This window comes from Synchiropus splendidus, chromosome 16 (assembly GCF_027744825.2).
Source record: "Synchiropus splendidus isolate RoL2022-P1 chromosome 16, RoL_Sspl_1.0, whole genome shotgun sequence".
NCBI classification, from domain to species: domain Eukaryota; kingdom Metazoa; phylum Chordata; class Actinopteri; order Syngnathiformes; family Callionymidae; genus Synchiropus; species Synchiropus splendidus.
In genome coordinates, this window is record NC_071349.1 from 8,564,210 (window position 1) to 8,587,289 (window position 23,080).

At 45.9% G+C, this 23,080-nt stretch overlaps 1 protein-coding gene across 2 annotated transcripts in view; it reads left to right on the forward strand.

Annotated features, from left to right (window-relative positions):
* Positions 1-23,080, forward strand: part of ppp2r3a (protein phosphatase 2, regulatory subunit B'', alpha) — a 46,768-nt gene extending 23,688 nt beyond the window's left edge. The window contains exons 3-14 of one of the 2 annotated variants that reach the window (XM_053844823.1): positions 2,301-5,659; positions 17,218-17,505; positions 17,579-17,682; positions 17,750-17,852; positions 17,921-17,995; positions 19,186-19,429; positions 19,632-19,680; positions 19,749-19,838; positions 20,377-20,552; positions 20,618-20,736; positions 20,853-20,959; positions 21,064-23,080. In XM_053844823.1, coding sequence (XP_053700798.1) covers positions 2,999-5,659; positions 17,218-17,505; positions 17,579-17,682; positions 17,750-17,852; positions 17,921-17,995; positions 19,186-19,429; positions 19,632-19,680; positions 19,749-19,838; positions 20,377-20,552; positions 20,618-20,736; positions 20,853-20,959; positions 21,064-21,160 — 4,113 coding nt within the window. In that variant the 5' untranslated portion in view covers positions 2,301-2,998 and the 3' untranslated portion in view covers positions 21,161-23,080. Of the gene's footprint in view, positions 1-2,300; positions 5,660-15,508; positions 15,840-17,217; positions 17,506-17,578; positions 17,683-17,749; positions 17,853-17,920; positions 17,996-19,185; positions 19,430-19,631; positions 19,681-19,748; positions 19,839-20,376; positions 20,553-20,617; positions 20,737-20,852; positions 20,960-21,063 lie in introns of those variants that run through there. The other variant, XM_053844824.1, reaches the window with a different exon arrangement.

Sequence of the window (23,080 nt, forward strand, 5' to 3'; positions counted from 1 at the left end):
TCATCTGACACTCCCCAGGAAATCAAGACATTTCTGCGTCTCTCTTGTAGCTTCTTCATGCTGTGTGAGCATATTTTGTACGAGTGCAAGAGACAGACGCTGCTATCTCTCCCCAGCTCTCGTCTCACTTCAATTACCTTCCGTTTATGCATCAGCTCCCGCATCTGGTAAAAAGTCATCCCTCATGAAAAAGAGGCCACAATGACATCCAGAGCCTCCAGTAATCACTCAGCTCCAGCTTCTAAGTAATAACAGCTTCAGTCCAGCAAAGTATGACTTCAACAGAAACTCTGAGATCCTCGGTCGGGATGAACAAAAAAAAAAAAAACAATTTAAATGTTCATTTTTAATGGGATAATTACCTATTTAGTTCACTATATCTTCCAATATTAATATTCATGAAACGTTACTTATGGGACAAGCAACAGATGATTACATTTTTCTGTTGTTCTGCCCTTCCATCTAGATTTGGATTGGCTTTGAAGACGTCCTCATTCACGTGTGTTATTAGTGCTGCAGCTCACGCGCCCTGCTGTGTTCAGAACTAGCAAGAACCAAGGAAGACGCGACTGTTAAAATCACAGCATGGACTTGAAGCACTGAAATAAATGTGACTGTGGTGACAAAGCGTGATCTCATTCTGTTGGTAAGGGTTCAGCACTGCCCCCCTTTGAACCCAGGTTTCATTCCTACCAAGAGTGTGAGACAGGCTCAACTTTATTCAGTGAGTTAAATGATGTAAGTGATGGCCAGTTTTCTGCCACTAATGCAGTTCAAATGTTGTGATCATCATGTGAAGGTTTTAGAAGAATAGTATGCCATGAGTGGGAATGAGAACAAGGAATTTCACCCCATTTTTGTTTTTTACTTTTCAGACATCAAGCTAAGATGCTATACAATATTTGGTTTCAAAGGCGCCAGTGGATTCTGTGACCTGCATCGATTCAAAATTCTCTCAGTGGCATTTCAGTCACTATTTATGACTAAACATCTCCTTTAGGAGCCAATTCTGAGCCTTCCTTCTGATGACATTGGACCAAAGCCCTACACCCCAACGTTGACCTGAGAGAGAAGCAGAGTGGCACTAAATCAGGACTGGACTTTAAAATAGACAGCGTGTATGTTTGTCCACTCGTTGATCATCTCCTGAATATGTGTCAGGCAGGAATGTGTAGGTATTCACGAGAGGCTGTGCGCACGTGTGGCTGTGCGAGGGCCTCATTTGTGCATGGGTCGCTCAACATTATAAACATTCATTTATTTACAAGTTTGGAAGCAGACAATCCTGCATGTTGGAAGGTTTTATTGCCTGCAACAAGACAGTCATGTGTGCTGTATACATGAACGTCGGCCTGTTCAAGACGTTTGCAGGATGTTTTCTCTGTGTGTGTAATTTCCTGTCTGAGATACTGATTCAGCGGCACCCAGCTGTTATGTGTGTATCTGTGTCTGTGTGTGTGAAGCAGGGAAAAAAGAAAGATAGAGCAGTGAGGTGACCGTCTGTTTTTTCCACACAACTTGTTATTCCAGGTGGCACACACACACACTCGCGCACACACATCCATCACCCCCATTCCTCCCTCCCAAGTTTCTGACTGTCTGAGATGGAATCTCTGTCTCCATTTACGACCATTGAGAGATCACATGACCTTCTTATTTTGTGATTTAAAGTATGTGATTTCTGTTGTGTTTCCTTTGCTATTTTCACACAGCAGTGTACATAGGCTCAAGGCTGTGATCAAAATACGCATGACAAAGGGCCTTTATTTTTGATTAGTAATTCTGTCCAGTCCCATCGGAAGATTGGAGGAGGTGGGATATTTTACATCACTTACTCCGGGAAAGAAAAGATTGCCCCTGTTTGTTTTGACACCAATAGATAAGTTCCTTATGCGAGTTTGAAGTAGAACAGCGGGTTTTAAAGAAGCGTAAGTGATCCAGACTGAAGACGCATGGACAGGTTTATGGTCAGTGTGGAAGCTGCCAGGCTGGAACTTGAATTTGTTTTATCTGTGACAAATCGTACTCATTATTGGTGCGAACTGTGACAAAAGATGAGGAGAATAGACTGTCATGTGATGCTGGGATGAAAGAAATGAGTGGTCAGGCAACACATTCGTCCATTAGACACACTGTTATAATGAAACTAAATCTGCTTATTATTATTATTAGTCCCTATTTTTTTATTATTCTGATGCAGGAATGATCTCAAATACTAAGTGATATATTCTTCCCTCAGTGTTAAAGCTTTCTCTTTCTTCTTCTTTCTCATCCTGTCCCCTACTTTCCCTCTCTTGCAGGTGGCGTCTCCTTGTCAGAGAGAAAGACTCTCTCTGTCACATGGGTGCCAGCGGGAGACAGGGGGCTTGAGAGAATATGCTGGAGTGACAGTGGAGGCAGACACTGCGAGAGAGGCCATCTGTGCTGAGTCCTGTCCTTCTCTGCAGCTGTGTCGGAGTCAGCAAGTACTTTTCAGCTGCTGTGGGACTTAAAAAAAAAACCTGAGAGTTGGATACAAGGGTTCTTCCGACTTCTGATTGCTCAGGGGATGAATCCAGACTGGAGAAATGTTGAGGCCTCACCGACTTTGGATTAGGCCCCTGGGGCTGCATCTGTGGCGGGAATGGTGATACTTCAGCTGGATCTTCCGCTGTCGCCATTTTCCATGGCTGTCATTAGTGGATAATGAGCTGCTGCCAGGGAGGAAATAGTGAAGGTGCCCTCACAGCTGCTATTAACAAGCTCTCAGATCCAAGAGAAGGAATGATTTGCCCCCCAAGCACATTGGATGTTTAAAGCCTTTTCTCCTGGTGTTGCGGATTAACAGCCTTGAAACATCTCTTCAAACACCGCCGTGTTTTTTATTACTACGTTGGATGTCCTTACTTTTCGTGGACATATTGCTCTGCAGAAAAACTACTTTTTAGAACACACCTGTGTTGGTCTATGTCTTTGGTCGTCCTATGACCTGACAGACGTGTTTAAGATACCATTCACAATGGCAGCAGCGTATCGCGTGGTGGTGAGCAGTGTGAGCTGCTACAACAGTGTGGTAGTGGACCGGCGTTCTCACTCTCATGCTGTGCACTACTGCGCAGGGCCATGTGGGGCACAGTACCAGGGACTGGACTGTGCTGTTGCCCACCATGGGACCTGCTCTGAGCTTCTCGTTGCCCCTGAACCAAACTACTCTGACTCATTCAGCTCAGCTGTGAACTCACGGATCACTCAGCAGCTTCCCACCCATGGTAAACTTACCATGGACTCAAGTTACAGCGCTAGCGTGGCTCTAGAGAGGGCAGGCAGCGCCGGTAACTTGGCTTTAGGTGATGACAGCCCTATTTGGAAAGGTAAAAAGATTCATGGTGGCGGTGGATCAACTGGAAACCTAAGTTCTGCTGGCAGTTTGAAGGACATCACAGAGGAAGCCATCAACCTGGCCAGTGGTAAGCTCAAAGAGTTCTCCTTTGATAAGCTCCGTCTTTCATCCAGCCATGTCACCTTGCGGAAAGGCCGCAAAGTCCGTCCTGACTCCTTTAACCGCCGCTCCGCTGACCTGGAGCTCATCTACGGCCACTTCAGCTCCAACGTCACCACCAACGGAAGCACAAACGGGATGACGAATGGCACAGCCAATTCTAATGATGAGAACCAGCCACCGTTTATTCTCGGGAAAGGCTTGGACGAGACGAAGCTCAAAGATTCAGGCACTCTCTCTACAATCACCAAACTCAGTGGGGGGTCTTCAAACAGTTTATCCAGCATATGCAGTGGGACCCTTGAGCAAAGCTTGAACACAGTAGCCTCATTGTACCGCAACACCCTTGGAGAGGAGAACGTCATAGCCCGTCTTCTAGAAAAGACATGGGGGGAGGCGGGTACCGGGGGAGCCGGCGGGGAGGACATCCGTGCGTGTTTGGACATCCTGCTCAAATGTTCTGAAGACCTGAAGAAATGCACCGACATCATCAAGCAGTGCATCCGACGTAAAGCTGGCGGAGGGCCGGAGGACGGCACGGCTAGTCCGGACAGCGTGTACCGGGCCATGATGAGTCGGCTCAGCTCGTATCTGAAGAGGCTCCCTCTGGAGTTGGAAGGAATTGGGAACTTGGGATCTCAGAATGCTCTGGGAAGTGGCCACAGTGATCTGGCTGAACTGGTGAATACCCTCCATTCGATACAGCAGGGACCGTACTCGCCCATATTTGGAAATGAGCAACCTCCTCGTTATGAGGACGTTGTTCAATCCCCTCCCATCCCAAAGAGTCATTCTGCGTCCCCCACTCCATCCTCCGTATGCCCCTCCTCCCCATCGCCCAGTAAGTTTGACCATATCCACACTGCACCTGTCCAGAGCTCCTTTTCCAGAGCAGGTACCCTCAGCAATGGACTGCAGCATTCACAGTCTCTTTCGTTCACGCAGCACACGCTCTCTCCGCCGTCTGTCACCTCGTCATCCAACTCCTCTCCCGCACACTCTCCATCCCTTCTTCGCAGATCCCCAACCCCACCCTACACCCACACCCCTCCTCCTTCCCCCATGGAGGCGCTCTATATCGAAGAAGATGACAGCGACTTCAGCAAGACGCCAGACCTGCTCTCTCAGCCTATGCATATGCCAATCAGAGGCGAGATTACAACCAACAGCCAAAATGGAACTGTCAGTCAAAAGTCTCAGGCAACCTATAATTCCTCCAGTAGTTTGCCAGTGATAGGCCCCAGCTCCACCAGGAGTTCTTCCGTGACACAAGTGAGCACGCAGAAATCTGTTTCTCATCGGAATGAGGATATCGACAAGCTACTGATGGATTTGGAGAATTTGTCTCAGAGTATGAGCCACCCCAGAACCTCTGAGCCTCCCCTTCCAGCGAAGATGCGGAAACGAGACGGAGACGGACGGATGTTGAGTGAGTCCGTCACTCAACCCAAAATGCTCCACTTCCCGGGCCAGCAAACACCCAACCACCTCTCTATGAATGGCAGAAGCTCCAGGACTCCTCAAGGTCTTATGTCAACGAAGTTGGACTGCGGCGACACCCCTGTGGGCGAGGAGGAGGATGGTGCTCTGCTGATGAGAATCCTGGAAAGCATTGAGAGCTTTGCACAAGAGCTGGTGGACTCCGGGCCGGGAAGCACGGGCAGCGCTGAGAGGAAATGTGGAAAAGAACGAGAGGTCATGAGGCTTCTCCAAGATAACCTTGCTGGCACTGGCAGAGGCGACACCCCTGTAGACATGTCAGCCATACCAGAAACTCCCTGTGCAGACACAGTTCCAGCTCTGCCACCAAAGAACTCCTTTGCTCAAATCTCTGAAACCTCGTTGGTCCAGACACACACCCCAGTTGAGAACGAACCTGAACTTCCACCCAGTTATTTTACCAGATTGCTGGCTGTGTCTTCATCTGAACCCTTGACTGATGTGGCAGATAATCCTCTGGATGTGTCTACAAATAGTACGGAACCTGAAGTTCCTTCTGTGAAATCACCCTCTTCAAATGAGCATTCAAATTTCAGTCCAAAATTAAATGAGCTGCCAGAGCCGGAGCGCCAAGCTCTGACTGATGGTGGCAGGGATGCTGCTGTGGCAGACGACGACCCTGCACCAGCGACCGATTCATCTTCCACTCTCCTCATCCAGCAGACTCCAGAGGTGATCCGAGTAAGTGACCCATGAGTTTTGTGACTCAGCCTTCTTTCAGCGATGTTGTGTAGCATGAGCACTTGTGTAAAGACTTCAGTTTGAGGTTTGGGTTTTCAGTTTACGAAACTAGTCGACGACGATGAGCTCAGGAAAGTTACGAAGTTAGAACTTCTTAGCTGACTTCCCCAATCTTTTGTCATTACATTATACACAGAACAAACTATATCTACTGTGTGTAGCGTTGCTATTTTAATCATCAATGGACAAGGGTTACATTACGACACCGAAATTGCTTTTTTTTTTTGTTGGAATGCTGCTCGGAGAAAGTTTTTCTAGATGAATCTGTCACATTTTTGGATGCAAGAAAAGCAGTGGCGCCAAAGAAAACACTGGATCATAATCCCAAAAGGCCTGAATGCTGAGTAAAGGATTCTAAACTATAGTGTATTGAAAAGGGAGCAAAACTTGACTTCTTTGGTTCATCTGACTTCGCATTGGTCGACATAGTGTTCACGGCTTTTGGGGAATTTCAGCTATTTAAGTTTAAAGTACAATCTGACTGAAATCCCTTCATGTTAGAGATGCTTTCCACCGACCAATTTTTCATATGATTGAAATATTGTGTCACGTTAAATTCAGGCCGAAAGTCTCCATCTGGTCTCCTCTCAGCCGAGCACGTCCCTGCTGGATGACTGACCTCCTCACCCTGTCTCCAAGGCAGACACCTGCCACGCTCGACTACAATGCTTTAAAATAAAACTAAAACGCTGTGGTCTTCGCTCGGTGAAAGATTATGCTACTGGACAGGCAGAAAGTGATCTTCACAGCACATTACACACTGCTCTAGATTTACCGCTTGGTAAATAATCGTGCCCCTCTGATGATGTGGGCTAATGTGTTACTATTGCCATCATTGCCTCGTAGGCAGATACTCCGGCCTGGTGACTTAATGGCCCAGATATCTGGAGCAGCAAACCGACCGACGGAAGGCGTTTGGCTCAAAATAGCTATTTTGACGAGGATCGCTTGTGACGAATTATTGACACGTAGCCACGGATCCTTTTACTGCGACGACGCCAGGTCCATGTAATTAATGGGCTGTAATGAGTAGCGCTAATTAACTGAGGCGAGAAGATGGTGCCGCTTCCTTGTCGGGTGCGTGACAGACACATTACCGTTGCTTCAGAATCAGGAGAATCTGATGTATCACCATGGTCAGTGGGGACCCCACCAACTCGGAAAGTACTACGAAAATAAAATCTATAAAATATATAAAATAAAATAACCCACAAAGTTGAGTGCCTCAGTGTTTTACAGTGTGTAGATGAACGTCTCGAGTCATGTTGCTATGGATTTAGATAGTGCTGTGTTTAAAAAATCTATTTTCTGATTCTGAATCGATTCGTACATTAATTCCATAAAATCGATTCGGATTAATTACATTTTAACACATATTCTCTGGGTGACGCCAGCGCGCACCCATGACACCAAAGTCAAAACAACATGCGTTCTCACAGTGGCAACACTAGCAACGTGCCGGGTTTGAAAACGCCTGAAACGCTCAAAGCAACGGTCTGGCACCATTTTGGGTTCAGACTCGACCAAACCCAAAATGCGCTGGACAAAAACAAAGCAATGAGCATGTTATGCCTAATGGAGATACTGGAAGTATTGCAGTATTGCGGAAATACGACCCACCTCACGAACCACATTTTCAGTGGCTGAGAATATCTTTTTTTCATTTTGATAATAAAATAAAAATCCATTCGTATTAAGCAGCAGCATCTTTTGGGTCAATTTTTAATGTCATATTTCTAATAATGCACCAGTCCCATGAGCAGTCCATCGCCACAGGTATAAACACATCTGGCGTTCTCTGTCTGGATCTTTCAGGTGATCCTACCAGCATGTTTGTGGAAGCAATGCTACAACCTGGAGGGGATTGAACCTTCCTATTTTCAGCAGTCTTACAGCCATCATTTACCAATCCTTCATTAATTTCCTGTTGAATGTCAATATGATAATGGTATTAATATGTTGCGCAACTTGTCATGTGATTATGGCAACAGCTCAGAAAATGGTTTTAATACTAACCTGAATCGAGATCAGATCGAGTCGAATTGAACTTTCTGCCGGCTGGTGTTTGTACATATTGACGGTTATGAGTAACCTTAAAGCACTGCTCTTATGTGGGGCACCTATGTGTGAGGTTTCCATGGCAGCTCACAGAATAACCAGCGTGTGAATGCATCATTAAACCACCTCTTTCCTGCTTCTTTTCTACTTCTTGGCTCCTTTGCCTTCTCATGTTTCACTCCTGTCCATTAATATGGAACTTCAGCCTCTAAATAAGCCACCCACTCGCAGAAAATCCTATGGGAAGATGATAGCATGTTCTGGGTATCTGGTCGGTTAAAATCTTACTTTTCAACTGGCAAAAAGGTAAAAACTAGTAAATAAATACACTGAAATGATTGATGCCCACAGATCCTCAGACCCTGCATCATCATTTATTTGAGGACATTTTTGCCTCTCAAGACCATGAGTTTCATCCTAACTCTAACCCTGAGCCCCATTTAGGGAGCCTCTTCTTTTGATATAACAACATGGCACCCTCTGGCAAGAAAGCGAGAATAACAGAAAGCATTCTTCTTCCACTACAAACGTGAATGTAAAATTTGGTTCAAATTGTTCGAGGAAAAATGTATCTATGTAGAATAAAGTATGAAGTTTCAAAATGCATCACATCTGCAGTCTATTACTATGACTATAGTAATAGTCATGACTATAGTAATAGTCATAGTAATAACCCAACTGCTGACATAGGGGCTGCTTTATGTGCTATATATATATTTCAGAAATAAAAGTACACCGCAGACAATACATAAGGTCTCAGGAGGTTAAATGTTATGGTGCTGAAGCAGTGTGTGTTGAAATGTGAAAGAATGATGTTGATGATTTTTGTTTAATAGTAAGTATTTCAGTTTTAAAAATAAGCCTGTCCGTTGCTTGGTTTGAAAACTCTGCTCGGACTACAGTCCCGTTGACGTTGACTAAATGAAATACGTTCAAGTAACACAAAGGATCAAGAGATAGATGACGCCCTTCATGGAGAGACTACTCTGCTGCACTTACGCAGTTTGCTTCTTGACTGGCAGCATACACCACACACAAACACATATGGTCGTAAACATTGTTTGACATTTCAGACCAGTTCCATCCTTCCACCAAAGGAAAAAAAAAACGTAGAGGTGTATTAAGGTGTGAAACATAGTCTATGAAGCAGCCCTGTAGAGGGCGCTCGGCCCCATGGTTCAGACTCACTGTCCTAAACCATCCTGAGCACAAGTGTTTGTTTATCAGTCTTCGTTCCAGACCTTTGAGTGGAAATGTGATTCGGAATATAAGAGGCCCTGGTCAAGGAATTACGTTGACCTGTAATTCCTTTCTGATGATTGGCTGCTGGTTTATTTTTGGGAGGGTTGAGTAACTGTTGTTGCTGTGTGGGGGGCAAAGTGGCGCACTCTGAGGTGCTGATTGGAGCACAGTAGGATCCTGGTGGAGGGCTGGTTGGGGGTGTGCGGGGCATTGGTTGGCACACTGGGTGTTAACTGTATCATTACCCCCGACCCTTGGCAGATCGAGGTGTAAGGGAGACCTAAATCTGTCTCCCGTTCTGTACTATGGAATTCTGCTAACAGACTCACTGTCGCCACAGTATAAATGGATCTGTGTGTGTGTGCGCGTCCTGCGTTATTTGTGTGCTCAGTTCCTTCACACCAGCACCTGTTTCCCTTTGCTTCCATAGCAAGCACGCACGCGCCACGTACAGGTGTTCTCATGCAAATGGTTTATCCAGTTTGGGCGTTTGTTCCAAGTTTTGGCTGGCTGGGAAGAAGAGACACCGGGTCACAGTGAGGTTTGGGAATAGCAAGCCGACACCCAACACCGACTGTGGCACGCTGGGAATTATGTTAATATTCCTGTGCGCCAAACCCCGGTCCCCTGCCTCACTCGCACATTAAACTGCCACTCAGCTGGTAAACATGACAAGCCCCTCACGCTCCGGCGAAGACGCCTGTGAACCTCTTCCAGGATGCACATGGTGGGTTTTAGCTGGGCGGCATCTTCGCTTTGACAGGAAGTGGTGCTAAGCCCTCTGGGATGTTGTTGCATCATTGTCTGCATTGATTGTTGATACTGGTGTTGACAGAGTAATCCAGAGCTTCCGCCACCTGTTAGGTCCACGAATCTCCCTCTGGACTCCCCAGCCAATCACAAGTGTCCCGTCCAGGTACATCTGGGAGTCTTTTTTTCCTAAGTCAATGTTTGCTCAGGAGACTTGACTTGTCGTAATGAAGCCATCACCGAGTGCTGATCTGAGTCTTTCTGCCAACTGCTGGCAGTCTGTCGCCAGAATAGCAGCGGCCACTTCAGAGGGTGCATGAGGGGTTCCCCAGAGAAAATAGGGACTCCCTGCTTATTGCTTTTGGCAATACTCGGTACCTTGGATTATTACAGGGTTATGATCCAGGCCCTGCCCTCCATGGTTATTTAACCCTTTATAGATGAACCAGGACTCTAACTAGTGTGAGAGTGTGCGAATTGTTGTTTGTCTCTGTGCGCCTAGTTGCCCATCCAAGCTCCTCCATAACCGTAGGTTTAGAAGCAAGCTGTTCAGTTAATAGTGCTATGTTTGCTGCAACATCAGCTTGTTGTTTGTCAAATCTTGAGTAAAACCATGTCAAAAAAATGATAGAAAAGTGTGAATCTGTTGAAAGTATTTGGCTGCAGCAAGTATGAATCGTTATTTCTCTTGGGTTGAAGTCTGATTTCATCAGCATCCCGTGATGGCCAAGAATCTCTTTTCAAATTTCGAGACAAAGAACGGGATTATTTGTCAGAGTTGTACTTGTCTTTGAAGATGGCGCTGGCTTCTTTTCATCACGCCGTTAAAACTAGATTGGTTAACTTGTTAATGGGGATCATCTGGCGCAATTGTGTTTTATATAAAGAAAATTTTAGCTGAAACGTCTTAAAAGAAAGTCAGGGGGAAGAGAAAAACATTTCTAGGTTTGTGATTTATCAAGCATGAGAGCAGTTTTGTGGGTATAAATGGGTCTTTTTAGCTTCTGAATGTGGATGTGTGTGTAATGGGGAATACATGCAGTATAAAGTATTGATAATGTCGCTCTTGCACAAAAGAGGAAATGGAGGCAGTGTAGTAGGAGGCGGTGGTCGGTGAGGCTGTTAAACATATTGCGTCTGGAGGACGGAGAATTTCCGCCGTTGTTACGTCTTCGTAGTGTCTCTTTAGAGCTACGTATCGGGTAGTAACTGCAACACTGCCCCTGATGGTTTGTGGTGGTACTGTTTCGTTTGGCGCCTAACCATTAGCTTTGTGGAAATGTGCAGGAATAAGCTCCGTCTGTATTAGTAGGGAACATTGAGCAGAAATAGTGTTTCATGATGTCCTTAGACATCATTTATCCCACAGAAAGAAGGTATAAAGACCCATCCAAACGTTGCAACTAACTGTCCTCCGATTCACTGAATGTTTCTTTTTTTTTGCCCTTCAGTCTATTTTTAGATTTTTACCACGGAAACCTACTCTTTGAAAACTGTGCAAACAGAATGAAATAACAGGAAAGGATGAGGTGTCACGGCTGGGAAGGGAGACGGTTTGTCACAGAGAAAAAAAAAAAAGAGTTGTGATTAAGTGGTGTGGTGGAGGGGGTCTTAAGTTGTTGACTCTGGGTCGTTGGAGCGATGACATCATTACTGGGTTGCCTCCACAGGAAATAAGGTCACAGTGGGAAGTTCAGCCAAGCGGGAGCGACGCCCGTTCCAACCTGAGCTGCTCAGGCACACAGATGAACGCTCTGGTTTGAGAGTACACACACATATTTCAGAGTCAGCGGCGCTGTGTATCATCCAAGGTCTTTTATAACAATGTACTATTCCCCACCTGGCTCTCGACACACGCGCACACACACTGAGGAGATTATTAACAATACTGTTTGGCAAGGCTTCCAAGCAGCTGACATCATAACTTGCCACTCCCAGTGCAAACCTGGCTCTCCTCCAGCTCCGTTTCTGTTATCACGTTGAACTTTTAAAAGTCTCTTTGTCTGCCAAAGAGGAGTGGGGGAGCTGTGTTGTGCAACACCGTGTCTCCCTCCCTTGTCGCCATGGCAACCACAAAACCCTGTTCATGTGTAAGTAGGTGGAGGGGTTCCCCCCAAAGCCCACCAGAACAGATGCGTGGGCCGATCACGACTCCACCGCGGGTCAAGTTTTTTTACTCCCAAGAATTTGTCAAGAAGTGCTCGCTGATCTGAAGCTTGGTTTATTGCTGGATTGAGTTAGATCTGCTGCAGGCGCCACTGACTGGGATGTCAATCACAGTACCCTGCTTCTCCTGAGAGCTGGCAGCATAGACAGCTGCTTCCCTCTACTCACTCTGTTCTCACCAACAGCTGCTTCAAAAGTGAAGAAGGCTGTAGCTCCATCTAGAGGCTGATGTGGGGACTCACACAAGCTGCAAGTACACAAGTCAAAGTCAGCAATACTCTACAATTAAAACATTATTTTAAATATATTGTGACTCTGTATTTTCTTAAAAACAGCTTGTGTGATCCTCCACATCTGCTATTGAAAACACAAAAGTCTAGAGTTACAATGAAGCCTCATATCTGAGTGAAAAAAAGTGGACTACAAAACATGCACAGCCATCATTAGGTTTAAAACATACTTTAGCTGCAGGTTGTTGCTCATATGACTAAATTACTTTTTGCACTTTTGTAACCATCCCTCCATCTTTGACTCTTCAGTCTGACTTTGCCCTCCAGCCAACATTCTCGTCGATCTTGTCGTGATTTCGGAGCAGCTTGTTTACCTCAAATATCCTCTTGGCAGCAGAACAACCTCCACAAAACTTCTGGAGTTAGCAGTATGTGCAGTCGTCACTGCATCATAAAAGCGAGCTGAGCCAGAGGGCAAAGGCCTCTCTCTGCCATCTATTTGACCTTGTGTGAGGGTGAACTCTTCTTTGTTCCTGCATGAAGTTTCTAGCCGTCTTTAGTTTGTTAATCCAGTTGCTATCTTCGCTCAGGATCAGTGTGCGATAACAAGCCGTATTACATCTATGATGAGCAATGACGTTTGTTGTCTCATGTGCAGTGATTGTGCGCGAAGTCTGCCCGGCACCTGCAGCCGAAATAAACATGAAATCGTCTGCTATATATACGCAGATAATTTTACACTCAGTACACGGCCAATTTCTTCGAGCAGCTGTGTTTAGGAAGTTGTTATGTTATCACTATTCAGCTGCTCTGAAAGTCTAGAAGAAGTCCTCCAGGCTCTCTGGAGAGAAGCTCACGCACCTTCACGTGTGCTGCGGTTAGGTAACAAGGCTCCTTTACTTTGAGATATTTCAGGATGATTCAAGTGTGTTCGCATGTCTGTGGATGAACATGTTGTGGAGATCCTTATCAGTCTTTTCACAACAGTAAAAACATGCTGACTCATGTTCCAGGAGCATGGCTCCTCAGGAAAATTCTAACATTAACTCTTGAAGAAAATCTGGATTCAGTTCAACAAAACTGAATAGAGATAAAATCAAGGAACAAAAGTAGATAATTTTACAGAAAAACAAATAATGCATATATTAATATGGGGGGGGGGAATGTTAGGAAGTGTTTGATAAAAACACATTTTTCTGTCCTGTTTCCTCTTTACTTTACTTTACATTACTTTTAACAGCATAAAAGTGTGATGCAAAGTTTTAAACAAATTATTACCTACATTTTCTTATAGTCAACTGATAGTCAAGACTCGGACTAGATGAAAACTTGAACAAGCTAAGGCTTGAAAAGGCAGCACAGAGGTCACAGTAGGGGGTGCTACTGAGCAGACATAGGAATGAATGTACCCTTCTGTGGATGCACACAGGATGGTGATTGGGTGTTTCCTACTTGTGTAGTCGGGCAAGCAACGGAAAAAAAACAGGACATGCAAGTAAAAGTATGTGAGCGAGGGCTGTTGTGCCGGATCTGGTATTTGACCTTCGTATCAGTTATTCCGAAGAATTCAGCCGCACACAGTGAGGGGGAACTCGGAAGCTCGAATGTCACGATGACTCACCGATCATTCCAAATCATGGTGATTATTTTTCTTCGGGGAAATGCATTACTCATGGACCAGTACCCATCACTCAAAGGTTCTGGACCACTTCTGTGTGACAACATTTCCATTACCGTTTCCCTCTCTGTGTGTAGTGCTGGTTCTGTCTAGTTACTGAGCTCACTACTCTGTCAAACAAAACCTCTTTTATTCAGATTTTTGTCTGCTTCTGATGCTGGTTTAGACTTTGCATTCATGTGTTGGATATCGAATATGAATTGGTGGATGATTTAAAAATACCCCACCAAGATATGAATCACTGTCTGCTTATTTTCCTAATACATTGCAATGTAATAAATGCATAAAGTGACAGGAGTTAATGCTGTTTACACTAGGTAATTCAACTGGTTGTGGCTTGTTGCCACTGTGGTGGAAACAGTGCTGCTACAATTGTCTAGTGCAAGTCAGCTCCTGTGCCAAAGGTGCGCTGAACCTGGGCCCTGGTCCCCTGAGCTAGCCCACAGGTTGTATCGAAATACTCTGGTGAAGGTTAGTTCAAGGCAGGCTTTTAGCTAGAAGGGCGTCTGGGCGTATTTTTTCATGTTTTGCAGACGCCCTCTTAGCTAAAAGCCTGGGAGTAAACAGTTGCTGCAGGACACATACAGATACTTGAGGCTGGTTTGTTGCATCAGCGCACTCTTGTAGCGTCAGTTTTTGTGGGTCAGAAGGAGGTACACACCCTTGGGAAAAGTTGTGGGTTTGGTTGAGATGATGATTCGTAAAACTAAGGTTTGAGGTCTGGTTTCCGCCAGGGATGTGCCTTGGCACTGATCCTGTTGTTGAGTGAGGCTGGGGCATGTCACTTCCTCTGAACCAAACTTTTGTACTGTGATCCAAAGCAAATGATCATGGATGCAAGTGTCACCAGTATTTCATTCATCAGAGGTTGCATTGTTCCTGAGGGAGGTGAGACCTCAGCTATCCCAACATCCCTGAGAGGCTGTCTGGGTCCCTTCACCCGATGGGGGTGGCCTATAGAGTGTAGACTGGACGGTGCAACGGCATTATGTCACTGTCTTGGGAGCATGTTAGATCCTCGATGTTTCTCATCACGTTTGGATCAGAGCTCAATGTTGTTGTACCACCCTGTTCACCAAATTTCAGAGGGTAATAGATGTACAGGTCGCCTGGCCAAGCTGCTGGAGTCAGTGAGCAAGTCCTCTGGTATGATTGGACGTCACCGGATCCAGTAGCAGGTTCTGTCTCGCTGATTGATTAGTGCTTCCTATTATATCCATGAAAACATTCCAGCCAAGGGAGGCTTGACTGAACCCCCTTCTCAGTTGTGTAGCGAGCCTCCAGGCCGGCTAACTTTAGGTAGACATCCTGATCCAGCAAAACACTGCGCTTGGATATGCAGAAGCCGGCCGTGTCCCCCGCCCCGCCCCGCCAGGACAGCCGGGGCGCTGTTTGTGTGCACGCTGCCAGTCAAGTGTGGCTCATGTTTCTCAGTCTGTCAGAGCCCTGCTTGAAGCGGTCGGCACCAGTGAGACGACACCGTATACGTACGTCCCGGTTCTGAAAACACCAATGGTCCAGGTGCGCCCCTGTGCAACCTTCGACCATCAGACACACTTGGATCTGACTTCTGTGTCGTACAGTAGCGTTGGATTCTTAAGGAGCTTTCACATTCTTGGATTACTCCGGTACGGCGCTCTGCGTTGGGAGGTTGTAAATCCCATCGGCAGCAAGCATTTTTCGAATGTGAGGGACCACCAAAAGAATTTCTGCCGGGAGTCACCAGCATGTCTGTACTTCCTCTTTCCTAGGTGGATTTTTTTTTTGGACTATTTAAGTTGAGTCCAGATCTCTTCACATTCCGTCCACTGTAGCCGCACTTGTGGCTCTGCCGTCTCGGGGGTTGCGAGTCTCGACCCCCAACATGATGATCAAGGAGACGTCGTTACGAAGGGACCCCGACTTGAGGGGCGAGCTGGCTTTTCTCGCCAGGGGTTGTGACTTTGTGCTTCCATCACGATTCAAGAAAAGACTTAAGTCATTCCAGCAGCAGCAGGTCAGTCGGTGCAACGCCGGTGTCCATGAGCGTCGCTGCGAAACCCGTTTTTTTTGCCCCATTAATGAGGCTAACAGTGAAAGGCGATTCTGAACAAACATGACACATGCAGAGGAGGACTATTCTGGGGAGATACCACTGGGGTATTTATAGCACAGGAGGTGCAGGAATAGAGTGATAAAATGAATGCTGTAAGGGAGAACTTGGGGGCAGGGTTCTCCAGCTGTCATTTTCAATGGAGGCCTGGATCGACTGTGTTCATACTGGAAAGCAATGAGCGCTTTACCACTGTTGAAAAGTTCAGGAAACCTTAATCATTCCCTCACTTTTCTTTGGGAGCAACCGTTGCAGCTTGTTCTTCGAAGGAGTTCAACACAATTGCCAAGTGTACTTACCAGGAAAAGAGGGTTGGCCTACGATTCTTTTCAAACTTGGCTAGCCCTCGTTGTTCTTTAGTTTCATGTACTAGATTGATATACCATATAAAAGGAGGAGGAGATGTACACTCACGGGTTTCCCAACAAGTAACCAGTAATCCTTGGAGATGCTTTTAACCCTTCACATGTTAATCCAAACCTGGCTTGCTCTCAGACACAGGAAACCAGGAGGTTCATTTTTTGTTATATACAAAGCCACATTTACACAGACTGAGAGCAGAAAAACAGATATTTCTACTCCATTTTGTGATGACACAGCAATGTTTTCAAAAAGTTCTTCCAAGATATAAGTGCTAAACATGATGCACAGGCATTTTGACAACAAAAACCCTGTTTCTCCCTCTGTTTTTTAGTTGGCCGTTACGTAGTCGATCTGAGAGACAAAAGTCAGACGGTGTACACTCCTGTAGTACTGCAACTAAAGGCAAGCTGCCCTGGCCTGCGAACGTTTCCAACACTGATTTGACAGGAAACAGGGTCGAGGGATAGCGGTCTTTTCTGTCTCCCGGATGCTGGAGGGATATACGATATGAACTCCGTCGCAAGAGGTGCCAGAAAATATACTGCTGCCCTAGATAAATTGTCACATGACTGCGGAGGAAATTTCTCTTGTGTTCTGGTAAACATAGCAGTATAAAAATACTAAATGCTTGAGTCCAACAATAGGAGAGAACCCCAATTTCCGATGAAGTGATCTTTGGTTGACGTAAATGTTGTCCGAGCGCTAGCTGTTTTGCTAACTAGCGTTAGCTCATTCATTCATGTTAGCAATACAATCAAAACTGGTGGAAGTCTGTCTCCTTTTACTGACAACCACGCTAGAAATTGTTAAATAAATGGTGATTCATTCATGGAGAAGAATCCAAGGGAACAAAAGAGGGTGCGGGAAAGTCTTTATACGTGTAAAATCTTTGGAAATTTTAATGAAGTCCTGATTTCAGGTCCAGTCAAAACCAGAGAAGAAACCAGCCACGCCTCCTCCAGCGCCCCCTACGCTGACAGCAGTCTCCCCCACTCCTCCACCTCACTCCCCCAGCCCTCCACCCGCCCCAGTGGTGGTCACACCTCCACCTCCTGCCATCAACATTCCCAGGTTCTACTACCCGCGCGGGCTGCCGGCCCTGGGCCCGACAGCCTCCAATGATGCGGCCATCTCCAGCATCGAAGCCGTTTTCACTGAGTTTGAGGAGGAGAAGGCTGATATCTACGAGATGGGAAAGATCGCGAAGGTCACACACAGCGTTCTCTTTATGTGCTTCTACGGAGATCATGTTAGGGTAACTCGTACTTCATGTATTTCAGGCGTGTGGATGCCCACTTTACTGGAAGGCCCCCATGTTTTACGCTGCAGGGGGCGACAGGACGGGCTTTGTCTCAGTTCACTCCTTCATCGCGACCTGGAGAAAGTGAGAGCCAAAGCAGTTTCACACAGATGTTTATGAGGAACTCAAAATTATCCCTCTTCCCCTCAAGGTTGCTGCACAGTTGCCACGACGACGCCTCTAAATTTATCTACATGCTCGCCAAACCTGGCTGCAACTACCTGGAACAAGAAGACTTCATCCCTCTAATGCAGGTCAGTGATGGGGACCAGTTTGCGGGGCCTCTGTGCGAGCAGTTCACGAATGTTTGTCTGTGTTTTAGGACATTGTGGATACACACCCGGGGCTCACCTTTCTCAAGGACGCTCCTGAATTTCATTCCCGTTACATCACAACGGTAAGTTACTTTCTCTAACTCATCACTACGACTAGTAACTAGTATACTAGTTTCACCTCCCTGTCAACACTGAACGTTTTTATGAATTCTTCTCACTCATTCTATGAATAATTGTAATCTTAAAATAAATATTTTTATGGTATAGAATGTTGAAGATATTTACTACAACATTCTGATGACACTAAATGACAATTCTGAAGGTATTTTCTTGTCCTGACCTACTTTTTTTACAAGTACAAAAAAGCAACTGAAGAATGGAGCGGTGGTGCGGCAGCGATGACACTAAGTTCAAAGGTCATCCCTGCTTCAACACCGTATCCCTAACCCCAGTGACTCCCTCTGGCTACCGGCCAGTTTGAAGTTCTCTGTAATAGTACACAATTACAGACAAAAGTAGATTGAGTTTCATCATTACAGAGGAAGAGGAAGGTGTTTTATGGTTGATAATTAATACACCACATTGTCACATTGCAGTCTAGTGAGTGGACAGAACTATAGTTGACCTTTGACCTTTGCTAGCCAGGGTAGTCTGTGCTGTCAAATGAAGGTTTTAGAAGCAGCTTTTACTTTTACATTTCTGTCCACAGAAAGATGAGGGCTGTGAGTGATTGTGGCTTGTGGATGACATCACTTATTGGTTCAGTACAGTTCAATACAGTCACAGTCTGGACCTTCCTGGACTGAGCTGAACGGGTTGATGCCATAGTAGAACAATGGGGTCGCTGGGTCCATTCTCCTGTTGCCATGGAGACAGAAGAAGCACATAAAGTCAGTTTCAGCACCACAGGGTTCAGACGGTTTTAAAAGCTGGAGCATGACAGGAGAACTACGATATTTAGGTTATGTTTTCTCACATACATAACATTTTAGCGACTGTAAACCCTCCCCCATGTCTTTCATTGTTCGATGGCATTAAAACCACTTCCATCATGAGCAGCTGCGTCACATGCTTACACAGGTTGATGAGTGACTCCATGGAAACTCCGGCACCCCGCGGGCTCCATGTCCGTATTAAGACACGCGCTGGTGTGCTGTCCTGCTGACCCTCAACAGGATTACCTGAGTCATGTACCAGGAAGTGTTGGCTTTTTTTAGACTCACCGGATGATTGTCTTCCCGCTGTGGAGGATGAGTCGCGCCTCTCGACATGTGAGCGATGTATTCAGATGCACTCTTGTTGACTCTGTAAGGTGATCCAGCGGATTTACTACATCGTGAACCGCTCGTGGACCGGACGCATGACCATGATGGAGCTGCGCCGCAGCAACTTCCTCCAGACGCTGGCTCTGCTGGAGGAGGAGGACGACATCAACCAGATCACCGATTACTTCTCTTATGAACACTTCTACGTCATATACTGCAAGTTTTGGGAGCTGGACACCGACCACGATCTCTACATCGACCACAAGGACCTGGCCCGATACAACGATCATGGTGAGAGCGTCGCACGAAAGCTGTGTCTGTAAATTTAAGCGACAACACCGGGAGCGCCACTCAGGGTCTGTTCCTGCCAGTTGTTCCCGGAATTGTTTATTTATTTATTTCTGATTGCTCAACCTCCTCGACTGAGCAGCTGTTGTCACGATCTTTATGAGGGTTTCACAACAATACCTCTGTGTCTCCCTCTGCTCTCCAGCATCCTCGAACCGGATCATTGAAAGATTGTTTTCTGGTGCGGTTACCCGGTGAGTATGAGAGGCATAATCGGACTTGACATGCTGAATATGAAAATGGCTCCTTGATCTGGGCACAGTGGGAACGCTGTCCAGCGGGAAGGCAGGATGAGCTACGCCGAGTTTGTTTGGTTCCTGATCTCCGAGGAGGACAAGAAGAATCTCACCAGGTGAGTGCTGAAGTCTACATGAGGAGGCCAACAATCCCTGGAGGCCCAAGGTTGAATGACTCCCTGGGTGACACATTCCCTAGCGCCCTCCCCTTGTTTTGTTTTGTTTTGCCAAACCGGGCATTTGTTATCCTACCACAATGCGGCAAAAAGAAAATCATTCATCATAACATTTAACTCATTTTCAGAGGCGTTTTTCAGAATATAGAGTTGTGCTTTTTGAGCTTCAAAGTAGCCGTATTTGTCATCTGGGCGTGGAAAATCTAAATAAAATTATGAAGTCGTAATAATATGCTGCATGTTGTCCTGTATGGACTCAAAAAGAAGCCTTTTTTTTTTAAATTATTTTATTATTTTTGTTTGAACTGAACTCACGGCACTGAAAATGTGGCACCATGAGTCAAGCTCATGATCACATCACAAGTAAAGTAACAGGCCCCTATCCAAACCCCAAACACGTTCAGGAAAACTAAGCCAAAAAGAGCAGTCATCTCTATTCCAAACACAATGTTAAGTGTGACCTTTGATCTCCTTCCAGCATCGAATACTGGTTCCGCTGCATGGACGTGGACGGCGACGGCGTTCTGTCCATGTACGAGCTGGAGTACTTCTACGAGGAACAGTGCGAGAGAATGGAGCGAATGGGCATCGAACCGCTGCCCTTCCAGGACTTGCTCTGTCAAATGCTGGACCTGGTCAAACCCGAGTGTTCAGGTCGGTGACGCCGGCGACTGGGTGTGTCGTGTGAGGGGAAGCTGTAAGGTCTGTGTGTCCTGCAGGGAAGATCACTCTGAGCGATTTGAAGCGCTGTCGGATGGCCCACATCTTCTTTGACACCTTCTTCAATCTGGAGAAATACCTGGACCACGAGCAGAGAGATCCGTTTGCAGTGCAGAAGGTGAGACGTTCATTATGTATTTCTGAAATCATATTGAGGGGATTCTTATGACCAGTGGGTGTCTTATGCCAAGTGAATTCCTGTCTTCGCTCACTGCTGTGTGTTTGTGGGTCCAGGACGTAGACAGCGAGGGTCCAGAGCCGTCCGACTGGGATAAATATGCCGCAGAGGAATATGAGATTCTGGTGGCAGAGGAGACTGCCAACGAACAGCTGCACGAAGGGTACGTGTGCTCTTTGTAGAGATTTACGATCGCTGGAGAAGCCTCCAAAAAACAGTCTGTTGGCACGTCTAACACTTTCTTGCCGAATTGTGCCTGATTTGTAGCTCCTTTGATGACGACTACGAGTCTGAGGAGCTCCCAGTGTCGGGGGACGTCGGGAATAAGATGGATAAACTCGTCATTTCGGACCTGACAGCTTAATCTACTGAGGATTTGATGTGGAGAAGGGACAGCTGACGACGACGGGGAGGGATCACGGCTCTTATTTATCAGTGTGTGTGTGTGAGACTGAAGCAGAAGTGTCTGTGTCGAATGCAATAATGCGTCTGAAAACTTGGAGAAGTGCGAGAAGACAATCAGCAGGAGACACTGTCAGTGTTTCTTACAGCGACTACTGAACCGTGTTGGAAAGCTGCTCACACAGCTTGTGTTCCTTGTAGAGGAAGTTGTTAAAACTCTCGGCCCATCAAGGAAGGATCATGTAACAGCTCTGGAGGTCAAAAGAGCTCCACACGGTGGCCACTCTGTGCTGCTGCGTGCGGTCACCCACGCAGGGTTGCTATGGGTTGGTTGAACTTTTAATGAGTTCAGCCCAGCGCTCGGCCGGCTCTATTCTTAGAGCAGCACCGCTGGAGTCACTGCGAAGCCCGGAAAAGCTCTACGTGGACCGTCATATTTCAGCCATTTAGAGAGACCAGGAGGTCGCTCTCATGCAAACAAATCCAACTCTCTGGCAGAGTTGCTCACGTGTTTGAGAAGGAAGATGCAATAGATCTCCATTTACTGCTTTCATTATTCATAAATATTTTATTGTGGGTTTGAAAGTCTCATTTCGCGGTCGTCCATGCGCCCACCACTTTAGTGTTTTGAGAACTGCAGTCGAGTGTATTCCAGTCCTGATGTTTAAAACATTGGCGCTGTACTTTGTGATGCAAAAAAATGATAAGTTAATCCTAAATGTGACAAACTGAAGGTCTGCCTCACAAGCCTTATGAGTCTTGGAAACGGCTTTCTTTAACCACCCTGAAACAGACTTTCATGTCGACAGAAAGACAGGATTTCCAAAGAAATGTCATGAAAAAAAGGTGGATTTTAAAAAGAAAAAAAGTCACTGGCTCATACATGACTTATTCTATTTCTGCAAGAAAAAGTATGGAGCGCCTTAAGGGACATGGAGGAAGAAGACAAAGTTAAGGCAGTGTTTTTTGTTTTTTTTTAACGGTAAGAAAAATCTACTTTTTAAAGGGGAAAATGTAAGGGGGAAAAAAAATGTTTTACTCTCCCTTGAATTGTTTTCTTCTATGTCCCTTATGGAGCAACATTCTTTGTCTTCCTCCATGTCCCTCATGGGGCTTCATAAAAAAGCAACTGTTATATGAGGCCATTGAAAAAGTTATTTATTTAAAAGCTGCTTTTTATTGGGTGTTTATGTCATTGATAGACTGATACAATGCCCCAGTTTGTATGACTTCATGTGCCTGTGTGTGTGTTTTGCGTCCTCCTTCCTGATGACTGTCAGACGGGTGAGTGAGTTTTTGGGGCGTGTGATGTGGACTCGTGTTTGATCAAGTCAAAGTCGCAGCGCCGGAACCATGAGTGTTCTGAAGGTTTGTGTCCTGTAACTGTCCCTGACTGTGTTGTGGTGCTGCGTCATTGTAAACTTTTTGTTTTCACTGCGCCACTGTGTGGCTCCGGGTCCGGGGGGTAACTTAATGTTTGCTTGTGTGTTTGAAACTCATCGCTTCTGTTGAGGAAAGAAGAAGACAATCAAGAGGATCTGGGGTGTTGTCCTCGCACACTGAACTATGCAATGTGTCTCACACATGCAGCGTCAGCGGAGGAGCCAAGCCATGCAGGACTGTCATTTCTCTGTTGATTTGTAAAGTGGAAAATACTCTTATTGTGTTGCGCTTCCTTTGTGCGAGGGGGTGGTGTAGATGTGTTCTGTTTGAGCATGATTTTACTTCTCTTCTTTGTTTTATCTTCCAACATTCTTTCCTCCCTTCAACGGTTCTTTCTTTATTTATTGCTTCTACTTTTTTATCTCTCACTTCTTCTTTTCTTTCCTCTTTCTTTCTTACGTTTTCTCATCGGACAAGTGCTGCTTTCGTCTGAATTTTC